This window comes from Cavenderia fasciculata (genome assembly GCF_000203815.1).
Source record: "Cavenderia fasciculata unplaced genomic scaffold Scf_Dfasci-G-b-205a01.r1-3, whole genome shotgun sequence".
Taxonomy (NCBI): Eukaryota; Evosea; class Eumycetozoa; order Acytosteliales; family Cavenderiaceae; genus Cavenderia; species Cavenderia fasciculata.
In genome coordinates, this window is record NW_004457737.1 from 1,395,539 (window position 1) to 1,410,179 (window position 14,641).

Here is a 14,641-nt window from a genome sequence, read left to right on the forward strand (position 1 = left end):
AGGTTAAAAATTGTAAGATCCCAAGTAAGCAGTATCATTCTTTTCTTTAGTTTTCTTTTTATAGTCTCTATAAGATTTTGATTTTAAATTAACTATTTCTTTATCAACTAATAATAGTTTGTTACGAATATCTGCAAGTAATTCATCTCTGTAGTATCGAGATGTTTTTGAACCTTTCCTAGACGTCTAATCTTCCTTGGTGGAATGCGCAAGGGAGGAGGGTATTGGAATCATTTGGAGGGAGAATAGTGAGCAGGCTGAAATGTGTTATCCAGAAATGGTGGGAGGATTGCAGTGGCTGGGAGTACTCGGTTCTCTTTCATATATTCTAGACGTTTCATTAAAGTCTCCAGACGCAAAGCTGCCAAACTGTGTTGGAGAGAAGTTGTGGAGAGGATTGGAAGATGGTTCCTCTATCATTCTTGAGAGTCTGGCTGCAAGAATGGCTGTATACAATTTGTACAAGCAGGAGAGCAAGGTAATAGGTCTGTAATTGCCTGGCTCGGATTGGCTACCGTCTTTATGAATGGTGGATCCAAGTCGTCGGAACAGAATAGAGATTAATGCAACCATTCAAGAGTCAAAAATGTATGCTATGACTGATGGTGGACAGTTCTTGATGAACTCATTGTAGACACCATCTGGGCCTGGCGACGTACCATTTTTCAAGTTTAAAATGGCAGCGACGAGTTCAGCCAACGATATCTCATTTGTCAAGAGTTGAGCATTGGGGTTGACGACTGGTGTCATGTTGGTCAGCCATGATGGAGCTGGATGTGCTTGTTCGTTGGCTGGTTTGTTAAATAGTTTTTGGAAAAAGGATTGGACTTCAACCAGAACCTCGGCAGGGTTGGATATGCATTGGGAGGAGGTTGACCCTCGTCGAGCAGCTTGGACACAATGAGCATGTCTAACATGTTGGCTGATCTCCCTATTGATTGCTGGCTTGCAGATCGACTCCAACAAAGTATACTAAAAGATTCATTTAACCACTGAATTAATTATTCTTTTAGTATACTTTGTTGGGGTTGGTGATTCAAACAAAATCCTTTTTTGCGTAATAATAATAAAGGTATGTATTTATTTATTATTTTTAAATCTTTTTAATTTATTATTTTCCATTACTATTAACTTGAAGTAAAATAGTTTCTTCAGTGATTCTTTTATCGAAAGGAACATCTTTGGAGAATATTTGGTCATAATAGAATACCTTTTTCTTTTTGCTACGGAGTTTGTAATAGACAAAACAAAACTCGACAATGAGGTTGGCTGCCAAGTTGGAAATGATCAATCCAAAAAGTGTCAATCTCCACTTGACTGGCATGATCAACATCTCTCCAAATCTCCAAACACTCTCTTGTGGTGCAAATAATAATAACAATGAACTAATCAATGCTACTAAATATGTTATAAATAAGTATCCTAAAAAATAAATAAATTAAATAAATAGAAAAAAAAGAAATGATTAATATTGATTCAAAAAAAATGATTAATATTTGTTGATTCAAAAGAATGTTTTGAATTTTAAATGTTTTACATACTATTGGTATAAAGTGGTTTTAAAAATGGTTTACCAAAAGAGAATGATAGAGCCATGATTAGGTATTGGAAATTGGCATAGATAAAGAGGGAGGTGGTGACATAGGTGACGATGTTGTCCTCGTCGATTTGGTCTTGGTTGTACCATGACTGTGATCGTACGAAAAAGAATACGCACGATTGGAATGCCATGCAGACTGCAATGTGTACAATGAGTGATCCAACAATGGCACCCGAGATGAGACGGCCACTTGGACGCTTGACAGACAATTTGTCAGATGGACGAGTCATACCCATGAAAATGACGAGTGGGAAGATGATCCAAAGATCTTGATACAAGTACATCCAATTACCAAGTACAGATGCAATGAAATATAGGAATATAACCGAAATGAATTGGATCAATGAATACATTCCCATAAATTGGAACAACTTGAATGATACCGCCAATGATGCACGTCCTTCTTTGATGAGTGTTGGACAACAAGAGATGTTTGTGACAGTCGATGTGAATGGAGCTGCAATCGATGCTTCTGTCTCTGACAGAGATATACCTACGTGTGCAGCTTTCAAAGCACCACAATCATTGGCACCATCACCACACATTCCAACATACAATCCAACACGTTGTAGTTCCTCGACTAGACACTGTTTATCCTCTGGTGACATTCTACTATACACTAATGTTTTCTTTAACATTTGAGTGAATCGTGTACTTCCAGTAGCTAGATAATGTTGATGTATCTTTCTAAACACATTACCCGTAACGATGAGTGAATAGGCATTGTTACCTTCTTCAGCATCCAATAGTAGAGTAGATGGGTCTAGTTTGTGGTAAGATAAACTATGATTCGAATCGTCGTTTGAGATATTGTCCCAACTAATCATATTGTCGAGGAGTAGGTGGTGGTGGTCGTCGTCCTTTTCATCGTGGTGTGGGTGATGTTGATCCATCTTGGCGAGGAATGATAACGAGTCGTTCTTGAGGATACCACATTGACGAGCCACCGAGACTGCAGTAAGAGGGTTGTCACCCGTCACCATGATTGTTCTGATATTGGCCTTGTGGAGTTGCTTGATAATACCTGCCGACTCTGGTTTGAGCTTGTTTTCCATAATGATAAAACCTGAAAAGATGAGATCAGACTCTGCAAGTGCACGCATCTGTTCACGCGAGCTGATGTTTTGTTGTGTTTGTACTACATTGTCCCAAGACTTGTACGCACATCCAAGTACTCTGTAACCATGTTGTGTGTATTGTGACAGTTGATGTTCAAAATCGTGTGGAACTGTTTCTTTTCTGGACAACTTGCGGATAATCTCTGGTGACCCTTTGACAAGTGAAAACCGCTCGCCTGTTTGCTGACAAGTAACCAACACCGACATACGTTGCAAAGAAGACTGGAAATCGAATCTTTCAATGTACACTAATGTTTCTTGACCAAGTATATTGTTATTTGGGGGAGTGATTGGGTCGCTGCCAACAGGGATAGTCTCTTGATTAGTGATCAACTCTGGAACAAGGATGGAGGTTGCTTCATCAGTCTCGTGGAGATTGGCACCTACAGCCTGGTATATCTTGAGTTCAAGAGGATCACCACTCACCTCGTTATTGATGGTGGATAGCGAGTGACATGATGCCATAATAAGTCTGAGAATACGGTGGTTGGATGTGAAATCCTCCCTGCGTTGTCGGAATGTGGCCAACGAGTCTGCACCGAGAACACCGTAAAAGTCGAGACCTTCTTCGGTGAGTGTACCAGTCTTGTCAAAGCAAAACACTTGTATCTTGCCAGCCATGTTGACACGTGGTGGAGAAATACAAAAGATCTTTTTGTGGCGGAGACGGATCAAGGCAAACCCAGTACCTACGGTGATAGCCATTGGCAGAGCTGGTGGGATGACGATGGTGATGAGATCGAGTGCACGCAATGCGATTGTACCGGCATCCACTCCCAGACTATTGAGTCGCCAAACTGAAACGGAAAATCCAACCAAAGCAATCGCACACAACACTCCAACAAACTTGAGAGACTCTGACAAAAACTTAAAATGAGATTTCTTTGGAAACAAAATGGATAAGATGAGACGACCCTTTGATGTTTGGAATCCAGTCTGACGCACAGCTGCCAATATACGTCCTCCAGGTGGTGCAATCACCTTGACTACAATTGTACCGCCAAACATGGATGATCGAGCTTGACTAAAATCAATTGGGTCGGCTTGGTCTGCTTTGCCATCTTTGACCAACTGACGAATATGGTTGAGTTCGTCAGGTGTCAAGAGTGGATGTTTGGTGACGGGAATAGACTCTCCCGTCAACATGGATTCATTGCAGATGGCCGATCCAGTGAGCAAAGACAAATCACATGGCACTTGCATGTTTTGACTGATATCAACAATATCACCCGGCACCAAACTAGTCGACGATACCAACTTGAATGTCGAGTCACGCAACACTCGTACCTCACAATCATAGGTTGACATTTTCTTTAGAGATACTAGATTGTGACGAATTTCTCTCAAACTTAATATCGAGCTAACCGTCGCAATCAAAAAGATTGCACATGCATAATAATAATATTCTTCTGCCATCCATAAACAAACTGAATAAATTTGGAAAATAAAGAATGGATGTAATACCTAAAAAACAATTAATTAATTAATTAATTAAATGAATACTATATATTTGATAAATACTAAAAATAATGTATACATACTTCTTCCAATAATAATCTAGGAATTGATTTAACAGGGAAATTCATAATATTGGAATCATACTTTTCCAAAGATTCATTGTATTCATCCATTGTCAATCCTTTATCAACCATATTAACTACCATTGTAATATCATAATAATCTCTTACTCTTAAAGTTTAAATAGAATAGGATCGATTAGTTTTGAACATGAATTAATTTAATATTAATTTTTTTTTAAAAACATACTTTGGTCTTTCAAAATAATCAATATCATGTTGATAAAAGAATCTTGAATGTCTAAATTCAATATGTTTTGGTAGATGATTACTAGATTTAACCATACAAATTTCATATCTATTATCTATACCAGTCACTACAATGACATGAGCCGATGCCAGAGTATCAGTCTTTCTGTATCTAATTTTAACCCATGCCATATCAAACCAATGAAAGACAAGGAATACCAACCCAAATGAAGCTACTGCCAATAACCAATACAATGCCTCTCTTTCCGGTGTACCAACATATCCTTGCATTGACTTTACACCCATAATATCATCTTTGTGTTCATCATCGTCATCGGTTGCCGCCGATTGTGGTTTTGTTGTTGAAGTTGCCGATGTCATTGATGTCATTTCCGATGGTTGTTTTGATTTCATCTCTGCTGCCAAATCAATGATGGGATAGTTTGGCGTTTCCATTGACAAAACCAATGATTCGTGAATCATTAGCTTTTGCTTGTTGGCAATGAGAATCGGAGATACATTCTTGCTTGAAGATAGTGGTGGTGTTGTAGGTGTCGGTGTTGTTGTTGTTTCTTGAACTACTACTCTTGAGATATCCTCCATTACTCTCTCCTATAAGTAGTCTATATGTTAAATCTTAATTCTAGTCTCCTCGTTTTACTATTTCTATTGAGCCTAATGCTGATTAGGGATCCCTACTATTTCTATATAAATATTACTAAATATATATATAGAAACGAGAGAGAATGAATGAATGAATGAATGAATGAATGAGATAAATAAATAATCAATATATATTGAATAAATGATTAAAGATTTTGAAAGGGGAGAGATGTATGTATAGATAGATAGATAGTGGTGATGGTGAAGAGTGGTGTATGAAAATAAGTGGGGTTGACCTTCGTCGCAGCTGAGGTGGTGGGGTTTGACGACAGCGATTCATTCGTCGGAACTAAAAAAAAATAAATAAAAAACCAATATATTTGCATCGAAGTCGATTCGGATGATGAAGACGCCCAATAACAGGTCATCATCGAGTTTGCATCCAATCATTGATAAAAATTTTATACACACACCTTCATAACTTACCTACAAATAATTCTATTTTTACTATTATTTATTAAAATTTAACAATATATAACCTAACCCTTTGGTAAAGATAACAACAACAACAACAACAACAAGTTGAAGTTTAACTTTAAAGTATGTTGTCGAGTTGATATCGGTCGGTGGTCGGTGGTTGTTGGTGGTGGTGGTGGGAGAGTACTTAAAAGTTGAAAGTAACAAGCCTTACTTTGAAGAGTTGAGTGACAGACACCAAGCAAAGCAGTTGGAGTGGTATTACAGGTTGTTTAAAAAAAAGAGAGAATGAATGAATAAATGAATGAATGAACAGGTCTGAAGGGAGTGAAACAAAAATACATTGCTCTTTACATTTAAATTAATTACTTACCTGTGCTACTGCTGCTGCTGCTGTTACCGGTTGCCATGTTTAACGGTCATTATTTATTATTTTATATCACGCATACATACATTGTGTGCTGGTATACACCACGACCACTACCAACACCACACCCACTAAAACTATATTTAAAACAACACCAAAAAGATTTAAATACATTTGAATCGGTGATACCCAAATATATTTGTTTGTGTGTGTGTTTGTGTTCGAGGGTGAGCTGTACACTCAACGAGCTATAATATATAATTGTTTATTATTCATGTAAGATTTAAATCAAATCTCTTCTGTCCTGTGTCTTTTTAAATTATTTATTTATTTTAGTTTGAAGATTTACCATGATTGTTGTTGTTGACAATAATATTCTTTGTAAGGAATTGATTGATTAATTGACTAATTTCACGGTGATGAGTTTCAAGTGTGAAATGACCAGTTTCAAATAGATGGAAATCAAGATTCTTTAGATCACGTTTGTATGGATAGGCACCATCAGCTGGAAAGATTTCATCATTCTTTCCCCAAACAATCAACATTGGTGGCTGGTATTGTCTAAAGTAATCTTGAAACTGTGGATATTTCGATGGGTTGGTACCATAGTCAAACAAGAGTTGAGCTTGAATCTCACCGTTACCTGGACGATCGAGGTAGTATTGGTCACTGATATATCCATCTGGTGCAACCAAACTCTTGTCCTTTTCTTGTACACCATTCAAATATTGCCATTGAGTGGTTTGAGCAGTGATCAGCCCAAGAACAAAGTCAATGTTTTCTTGTTTGGTTGGTTCGGCCCAGTACTTTTTGACGTTGGCCCAGAAAGCGTTATCTATTCCTTCATCATAGGCATTACCATTCTGGACAATGAAAGATTGTATCTTTTCAGGGTTACGGAGAGCAAGTCTATAACCAATGGGAGCACCATAGTCAAATACATAGAGACTATACTTTTCAATAGACAAGGCATTGATAAACTTTTCAGTGACAACTGATAGGTTTTCAAAGGTGTATTCAAATTCCTTGGTTGATGGCATCGACGATTGACCATAGCCAATGTAATCGGGTGCGATTAAATGAAACTTTTCAGTCAACTTGTCATCGGCCAATAAATGACGGTACTGATGACTCGATGATGGGAATCCATGTAATAGGATTAAAGTTGGATTCTTCTTGTCTCCGCTCTCACGATAAAAGATATTGTGGTTATCAATCTTGATTGTATTGTATCTAATAATATTGGTTGATGACATTTTATAATGATTAATTATGATGAATGTTATTTGTGTGTTATTGTATTGTTGCTAGTGTTATTTGTTTGTTGATTGTATTTAATTGAATTGATGATATAGGATGAAGAGAGAGTTGGAACAAGTATTTATAGTTTTAGGATGATGAGATTGGAATTCCAATGATCGACGAGATTGGAATAGTCTTGACTCTTCTGTCACGGACCGCATGTTTGTGTCTATAAATGGTAGGTGTATATAATATATGTGTAGGAGTAGTAGTTTATCTTTTGATCGGTGAACCACAACTAGAATGGCTTCTAGAACCCAAGCACAAAGTTTTTTATTTAAAAAAATTACACCACAATGTAATCTATTGCATCATCTTCAATGGTTTTTAATGCTTGTCCAAATGCACTGTACCTTGATCTTAGGAATTTACCTTGCTTCAAATTAAATAAAAATAAAGAATAATTGTAAGTAAATATGTACATATCTATCAAGAGAGTGTGATACATACCATAAATTGATGTTCATGCATATCAGAATCATAGTAGAGGTATAAATAATCACCCATTGACAACTTGATGATTAACCACCAATCTACATCTGATTCTGTTGTCCTGTGAGTAATGAGTCTCTTTGACATGATATTGGTGCTGATTCAACAACACGCGTGTTACTATTTACAAAAGATATGTTCTAGAGTTTTTCGAGTATCTACCTTAAGGTTGATAAATCTTATTATTATATCTTTTTAAATACATAAATAAACAAATAAAATGTTGATAGTGATCATTAGCAATAATAATTTATCAATAGTGTTGTATGAAATATATTATTGACTTGATTAAATTTAAAGATAATAATAATAGTACTATATAGATCCTTATTCCAATTATATTATTATTGTATCTGTTTCTTCACACCCAATTAATTAATTATCTCAATGTTGATCGACGACAAAATCGAAACGACATTTTCAACGAACCCTTTGTTGGTTTTAGCCGATTTGCACCAAAATTTAGCTCATCAATGATCGCGATATACCTTTTAATCACATGATCAACGTTGTTGGTCTCTCGTTTTCACTCACTGCAACAAACATACAAGGGCTGTAACCAACACTTGTTTTAATCTCACTATTATTTATTTTTATCTATCTCTATTTATCTATCTTTAAAGGTATAACAACATCAACAAGTTGCTTTAAAGTTTGATATTTCATAGAAACTCTAGAGAGTAGATCATCTTTATAATCATTATTCTAGTAGATTTTAAAATGGTTGTTAATATCAAACTATTTTTGGCGGTTCTTTTCTACTTGGCATGTCTAAATTTAGTTTTTGCTCAGGTATGTGTATTTTTTTTTTTATTTGTACAGTATGAAACTATAGATATACACATATTAATTTTAAAAGATATATATATATTTATTTTATAATAGGTACAACCAACTATCACTTCAGTGGTCCAAGGATCAGGTTCTGTCATTTCCGTCATCGGTACCAACTTTGGTAGTGATTTGTCAGATATTGTAGTCTTGACCGACGGTCAACTGACCCTACCTACTGCATTCATCAATGGAGGTGTTACTTTTAGTGCTCTTCCAACCCTCAAGAACGGAATAATCAATATTCAGGTTGGTAATCTATTCTCATCCAACTTCCCACTTGTTTTGGCACCTGTCATCTTTACAGTCACACCTCCTCCATCATTGACTGGTGGTATCCTAACTATCAGTGGTCTCTATCTAAATAGCGTAGATTACCTTGGTAACCCACTCTCTGTCACCGTGCTATTGGGAGACTTGCCATGCACCAACCCAGTTGCCAAAGGATCCAGTTTAACTTGTCAATATCCAAGTGGTCTCGGCGGGACTTTGGTTAGTTTGTCTGTTACTATTGCAACCAAACAATCCAATTCTACAGTTAACTTTCCAGCTCCAGTCATTACATCGCCTGCACCTTTGACTCAAAATACAACCGATGGAACCATCACTGTTTTCGGTAGAAACTTTGGAGTTGTACCCTCAAAGATTATATTACCAATCTCAATTGTATCTATGATATCGGTCAATGATACAACCATCATTTTTAGGATTCCCGATTCAACTGCCAATGGTCTGTTTGCTCTTACATCGTTTGGACAAACGTCAAACTCTGTTCAATTGAACCTCACCCCATTCATCAACAGTATCATTAATGTACAAACCAAAGGGTCAACTACCACACTGACCGGTAAATACTTTATAGCAAAAAGAGCTGATCAGACGCCTACAAACACCTATTTACAAATTGATAATAGCCCGAACCTCATCTCAACACAACTTGAAATACTCTTTGCCGTGTTTAAGTTCCCTATGCCCGCCGGTACTGGAGGGAATCATTTGTTGACATTATCAATCGACGGTCAAAATGCTACCTATCCATTCTCGTATCCAGTGCCAGGTATTACCTCAATCGTCCAACAACAAACATCTGTAACCAACCACTACACGCAAACCATCACCATCGGTGGATATTCATTTGGCATGGTCAATGCAAATGTCCAAGTATTGTTTGCCAATCAACCAAACGTTCAGTGTGATCAAGTAGCAGTCATCACTGCAGATACTTACATCACTGCCAACCTGCCTAAATTTGTGCTCAGCGATAACATCAGACTAAACGTATCTGGTCAACTATCACCTCCAGTCTACAAATCAATTGCACCTATTCTCAAATCAATCACTTCGGCCGACCTACAAGGTGGAGAAATCAAGATTGGTGGTCTCTACCTCAACAATATCGATGCTTTGGGAACGGCCGTTCCCATAACAGTCACATTCCCAAACAACGTTCCATGTACCAATGTTGCAAAGATTGCCGATGACCAAGATATGGGGTATATCACGTGTCAGGCTCCTCCCGGAAGTGGAACGAGTCCACTTCAAGTTGTTGTTCAGGTCGGTGCATTATCCGACACTATCAACTTTACATATGGTGCACCTGTCATCTACTCAATTGTCGTCAGCAATGATAATAGAGCAGTGTCTATCATTGGAAAGAATTTCGGTGCATTGCAGTCGGGTGTAACGATTTATCTTGGCGTTGAAGAACAGCCTGCATTCAATTATATCAATAGCACGTTACTAGTAATGGTCACAAACTCTTGGACTAGAAATGGACCAATCACAGTCAAACTCAATGATGGTAGAATTTCAAATCCAGTCTCTCTTTTTTTGAAACCTCTCCTCACACTAGTTTCAAATCCTATCAAAACGACTGGTGATCAAATGTCTATTGTTGGTATCTATTTGTATCCAATTAGAATGGATGGATCAGCAACCAATGTAACCGTAGTCATTGCTGATCTTAATCAACCATGTACCAATGCAGTTGCTAATTGGGCATCCATTACTTGTACTTCACCTCAAGGTTCTGGTGTCAATCATAGTGTTGTCGTATACATTGATGGAACACCGTCACCATCATCAGTTCCTGTATCATACATTGCACCATCAATTAGTACTATTGTCCAACAAAGCAACAGTGATAATCTCGTCATCACTGGAACCAATCTTGGCATTGACTTTGCAAAGATTACAATCAACAATCAAATCATTGCAACAACATTAACCAGTCCAACAACACTCTCTGCTAAATTGACAGGTCCATCAAAGAATGGAAACATTAAAATAACCGTCGACGGTCAAGACAGTAATACTCTACCTCTCAACATCAAAGCAACTGTCAACTCTATCTCATCCACCTCACCGTATGGAGGTGTTGTTGAACTAGTTGGTAAATACCTTTGGACAACTAGATTGGATTCAAATACAACTACCATTTCAATTAGTGTTGGGGGAATACCATGTACATCACCAGTGGCCAATGGAAATGATGGAACCAAGTTGAAATGTACTCTTGGTGATTTGAGTCAATACGAATCAGATATTGATTTATCAATTGACACTGTCTCTGCATTCATGGATACCTATTACACGAGTAGTCCACCAGTTATCACATCGGTTACATCGTCGTTCTACCTAGTCGCAGGAGTTGTCACCATTGTTGGTAATGAATTCTATTCACCATCTCAAGTCTCCATTGGAGAGAGTCAGTGCAGTCAGGTTGTAGTTGTCAATGCACAAACTATTACTTGTTTATTCGATGGTGATGTCGGCAGTGTCAATTCAACTTTGGGTGTCTCTATCCTTTCTGGACAATCTGATACATTCACCTTTGATGGATTATTCAAATACACATGGTTGCAATGTTTGAACGCATGTTCATCACATGGAAAGTGTGTCACATCTGGTCAATGTCAATGTGACAGCGGATACACAGGAGCCGATTGTTCAATCACATACGTTCAATCATTGGTTCCAGCAATTGACGCAGAAACACCATCAGGAGGTAGATTCACAATGTTTAACAGCAGTTCCATGGAATTTTTCCTTTCACATATTCAAGAAGTTCGTCAAAACAATACTATTGTCCGTACTATTGCTCTCACCAAATGGGACTTGTATGCACAAGATATTGGCAGCAATACAACCACCACCTACAACTCAACATCAACGAATCACAACATTCTTCTCTCAGTCGCTGAATACTCTACACCATCGATTCAATCATATCTTGGTGATGATATTGTTATCCCATCCAACTCTGTCAAACACTTTATCACCATCGATAGATACAACTTTGAATCAATCAACTCTTCACTACGTATCATCTACCAATTCAAATCACCATCAGAGACGGAATACAACTGCAACAATGAAACTACCAAACACCAATACGACACATCGTCATCGGCAACCACCATCAAATCATACACTATTGACACACCAGTCGGTACAATGATGGCATCATTCAGCAACCGTGTCCATATCGACGATGTCAATGCAATGGTCTCATCAATCCAAGCAATCTCATCGGTTGATTCATCAACACAATCAACCAACGGTAACCAATACATTGCCATCCAAGTTCCATCATTTGCAGATTTTGTTGAAATCGATCCAATATTCTCAGCCACATCAAAGACTGCTCCATCAACTGATACCTGTGTTGCATCAGTATCTTCATCCTCTGCACCACCAATCTTATTACTATCAATCATATCATCATTGATGGCCATTCTCTTCTTTTTAAACTAAAGTAAACAATAAATAAATTATTATTCTATTTATTATTCTTCATCTGTTTAAATTATTAATTGTATTTATTTATTTATTTTAGTTAATTTGAAGATTTACCATGATTGTTGTTGTTGACAATAATATTCTTTGTAAGGAATTGATTGATTAATTGACTAAATTTCACGGTGATGAGTTTCAAGTGTGAAATGACCAGTTTCAAATAGATGGAAATCAAGATTCTTTAGATCACGTTTGTATGGATAGGCACCATCAGCTGGAAAGATTTCATCATTCTTTCCCCAAACAATCAACATTGGTGGCTGGTATTGTCTAAAGTAATCTTGAAACTGTGGATATTTCGATGGGTTGGTACCATAGTCAAACAAGAGTTGAGCTTGAATCTCACCGTTACCTGGACGATCGAGGTAGTATTGGTCACTGATATATCCATCTGGTGCAACCAAACTCTTGTCCTTTTCTTGTACACCATTCAAATATTGCCATTGAGTGGTTTGAGCAGTGATCAGCCCAAGAACAAAGTCAATGTTTTCTTGTTTGGTTGGTTCGGCCCAGTACTTTTTGACGTTGGCCCAGAAAGCGTTATCTATTCCTTCATCATAGGCATTACCATTCTGGACAATGAAAGATTGTATCTTTTCAGGGTTACGGAGAGCAAGTCTATAACCAATGGGAGCACCATAGTCAAATACATAGAGACTATACTTTTCAATAGACAAGGCATTGATAAACTTTTCAGTGACAACTGATAGGTTTTCAAAGGTGTATTCAAATTCCTTGGTTGATGGCATCGACGATTGACCATAGCCAATGTAATCGGGTGCGATTAAATGAAACTTTTCAGTCAACTTGTCATCGGCCAATAAATGACGGTACTGATGACTCGATGATGGGAATCCCATGTAATAGGATTAAAGTTGGATTCTTCTTGTCTCCGCTCTCACGATAAAAGATATTGTGGTTATCAATCTGGATTGTATTGTATCTAATAATATTGGTTGATGACATTTTATAAAACTATCGTTGATTATGATGAATGTTATTTGTGTGTTAATGTATTGTTGCTAGTTTTATTTGTTTGTTTGTTAATTGTATTTAATTGAATTGAATTGATGATATAGGATGTATAGAGTTGGAACAAGTATTTATAGTTTTAGGTTGATGCATTAGCGGTTGATTGGAATTCCAATGATCGACTAGATTGGAATAGTCTTGACTCTTCTGTCACGGACCGCATGTTTGTGTCTATAAATGGTAGGTGTATATGCGTATAAGTAGTAGTTTATCTTTTGATCGTTGAACCACAACTAGAATGGCTTCTAGAACCAAGTTTTTTTTAATCAAATAAATTTTGAAAATAATTGTCCGAGATATCTGATCTACTTTGCTGTACTTATTTTCTTACCCGATAACCCTATCCTCTTCATAAATGTCAATCTTATGATCCTGTTTTTACATGATAGCTAAGATTGACAACCGTATCTATATAGTACACAATTATTATTATCTTGACGTTAAATTTATATGTACACAATTATTATCTTTCAAATTGGGAAGTTCATCTTCCCCATGTACAACATCATCTCAACAATCGTAGGCAACACAGTATAAAAATGGAGCCATCAACCTGTGAATTGTATATCAGTCCGAATGGAAACAAGGTTGATCCGAATGTGGTTAGCTCTCAGCGAGGGGATTACAAGATTTCACTTTAACAATAGTAATATCTTTTCAATAACTTTTATGTAGATCGCAACATCAGTCAAGTCAATATTCAAACTGCCATCCCAACCATCAACAACAAACCAACCCACATTTATTGTAATTCCTAATGCATCAAGACCCATTATCGAATCTTGATGTATCAGTAATTGCAATAAATGTGGAGGTGGAGGAGTAGAGGAATTCTCTCTCTCTATGATCAAAGAATAATAATCTTTAGACGTATGTATATTAAATAAAACAAGTAATATTAATAAATAAATAGGATGTTTTTAGATTTTGAAAATATAGGTGATGAATGGATCACCACCATGTTTGATTTATTTATTCCAGAGAGAGTGGTTAATCTTTCTTCTTCTTTTTCTTATTCTTTTTCCCTTTGTCGTCTCGTTCATCCAATCTTTATCGCGATCATTAATCCAAATACATATTACAGTTAAATAGTTATTTTGTTGTTGTTGTTGTAAATGTATTGGATCAACAGGATGTATTGTTGTTATTAGTAGTAAAAAAAGTTGGTTGATATTGTTGTTAATTATTATTTGTTGTTAATTATTATTTGTTATTATTATTATTATTATTATGTGTCGTATTATTTAAATATTAT

General features: G+C 36.7%; 5 protein-coding genes across 5 annotated transcripts; 2 read left to right on the plus strand and 3 right to left on the minus strand.

Annotated features, from left to right (window-relative positions):
* Positions 1 to 3: 3 nt before the first annotated feature.
* Positions 4 to 7,187, minus strand: DFA_03264 (P-type ATPase; the record flags this gene model as incomplete). The annotated part of the gene is made up of 11 exons (XM_004362812.1): positions 4 to 178; positions 626 to 972; positions 1,133 to 1,422; positions 1,542 to 2,666; positions 2,928 to 4,182; positions 4,260 to 4,407; positions 4,486 to 5,096; positions 5,384 to 5,436; positions 5,574 to 5,594; positions 6,018 to 6,068; positions 6,281 to 7,187. The coding sequence occupies 11 exons, from the start codon at positions 7,185 to 7,187 to the stop codon at positions 4 to 6; spliced, it is 4,983 nt and encodes a 1,660-aa protein (XP_004362869.1).
* Positions 7,188 to 7,519: 332 nt separating this feature from the next.
* On the minus strand, positions 7,520 to 7,812 carry DFA_03265 (uncharacterized protein; the record flags this gene model as incomplete). The annotated part of the gene is made up of 2 exons (XM_004362813.1): positions 7,520 to 7,609; positions 7,684 to 7,812. The coding sequence occupies 2 exons, from the start codon at positions 7,810 to 7,812 to the stop codon at positions 7,520 to 7,522; spliced, it is 219 nt and encodes a 72-aa protein (XP_004362870.1).
* Positions 7,813 to 8,445: 633 nt separating this feature from the next.
* Positions 8,446 to 12,312, plus strand: tgrG1 (immunoglobulin E-set domain-containing protein; the record flags this gene model as incomplete). Its single annotated transcript, XM_004362814.1, has 2 exons — positions 8,446 to 8,517; positions 8,611 to 12,312. 2 exons carry the CDS (start codon positions 8,446 to 8,448, stop codon positions 12,310 to 12,312), a joined length of 3,774 nt encoding a protein of 1,257 aa, XP_004362871.1.
* A 155-nt stretch (positions 12,313 to 12,467) lies between these two features.
* On the minus strand, positions 12,468 to 13,214 carry DFA_03267 (alpha/beta hydrolase fold protein; the record flags this gene model as incomplete). The annotated part of the gene is made up of 1 exon (XM_004362815.1): positions 12,468 to 13,214. The coding sequence occupies one exon, from the start codon at positions 13,212 to 13,214 to the stop codon at positions 12,468 to 12,470; it is 747 nt and encodes a 248-aa protein (XP_004362872.1).
* Positions 13,215 to 13,925: 711 nt separating this feature from the next.
* On the plus strand, positions 13,926 to 14,474 carry DFA_03268 (uncharacterized protein; the record flags this gene model as incomplete). Its single annotated transcript, XM_004362816.1, has 2 exons — positions 13,926 to 13,948; positions 14,300 to 14,474. 2 exons carry the CDS (start codon positions 13,926 to 13,928, stop codon positions 14,472 to 14,474), a joined length of 198 nt encoding a protein of 65 aa, XP_004362873.1.
* Between the last annotated feature and the right edge of the window lie 167 nt (positions 14,475 to 14,641).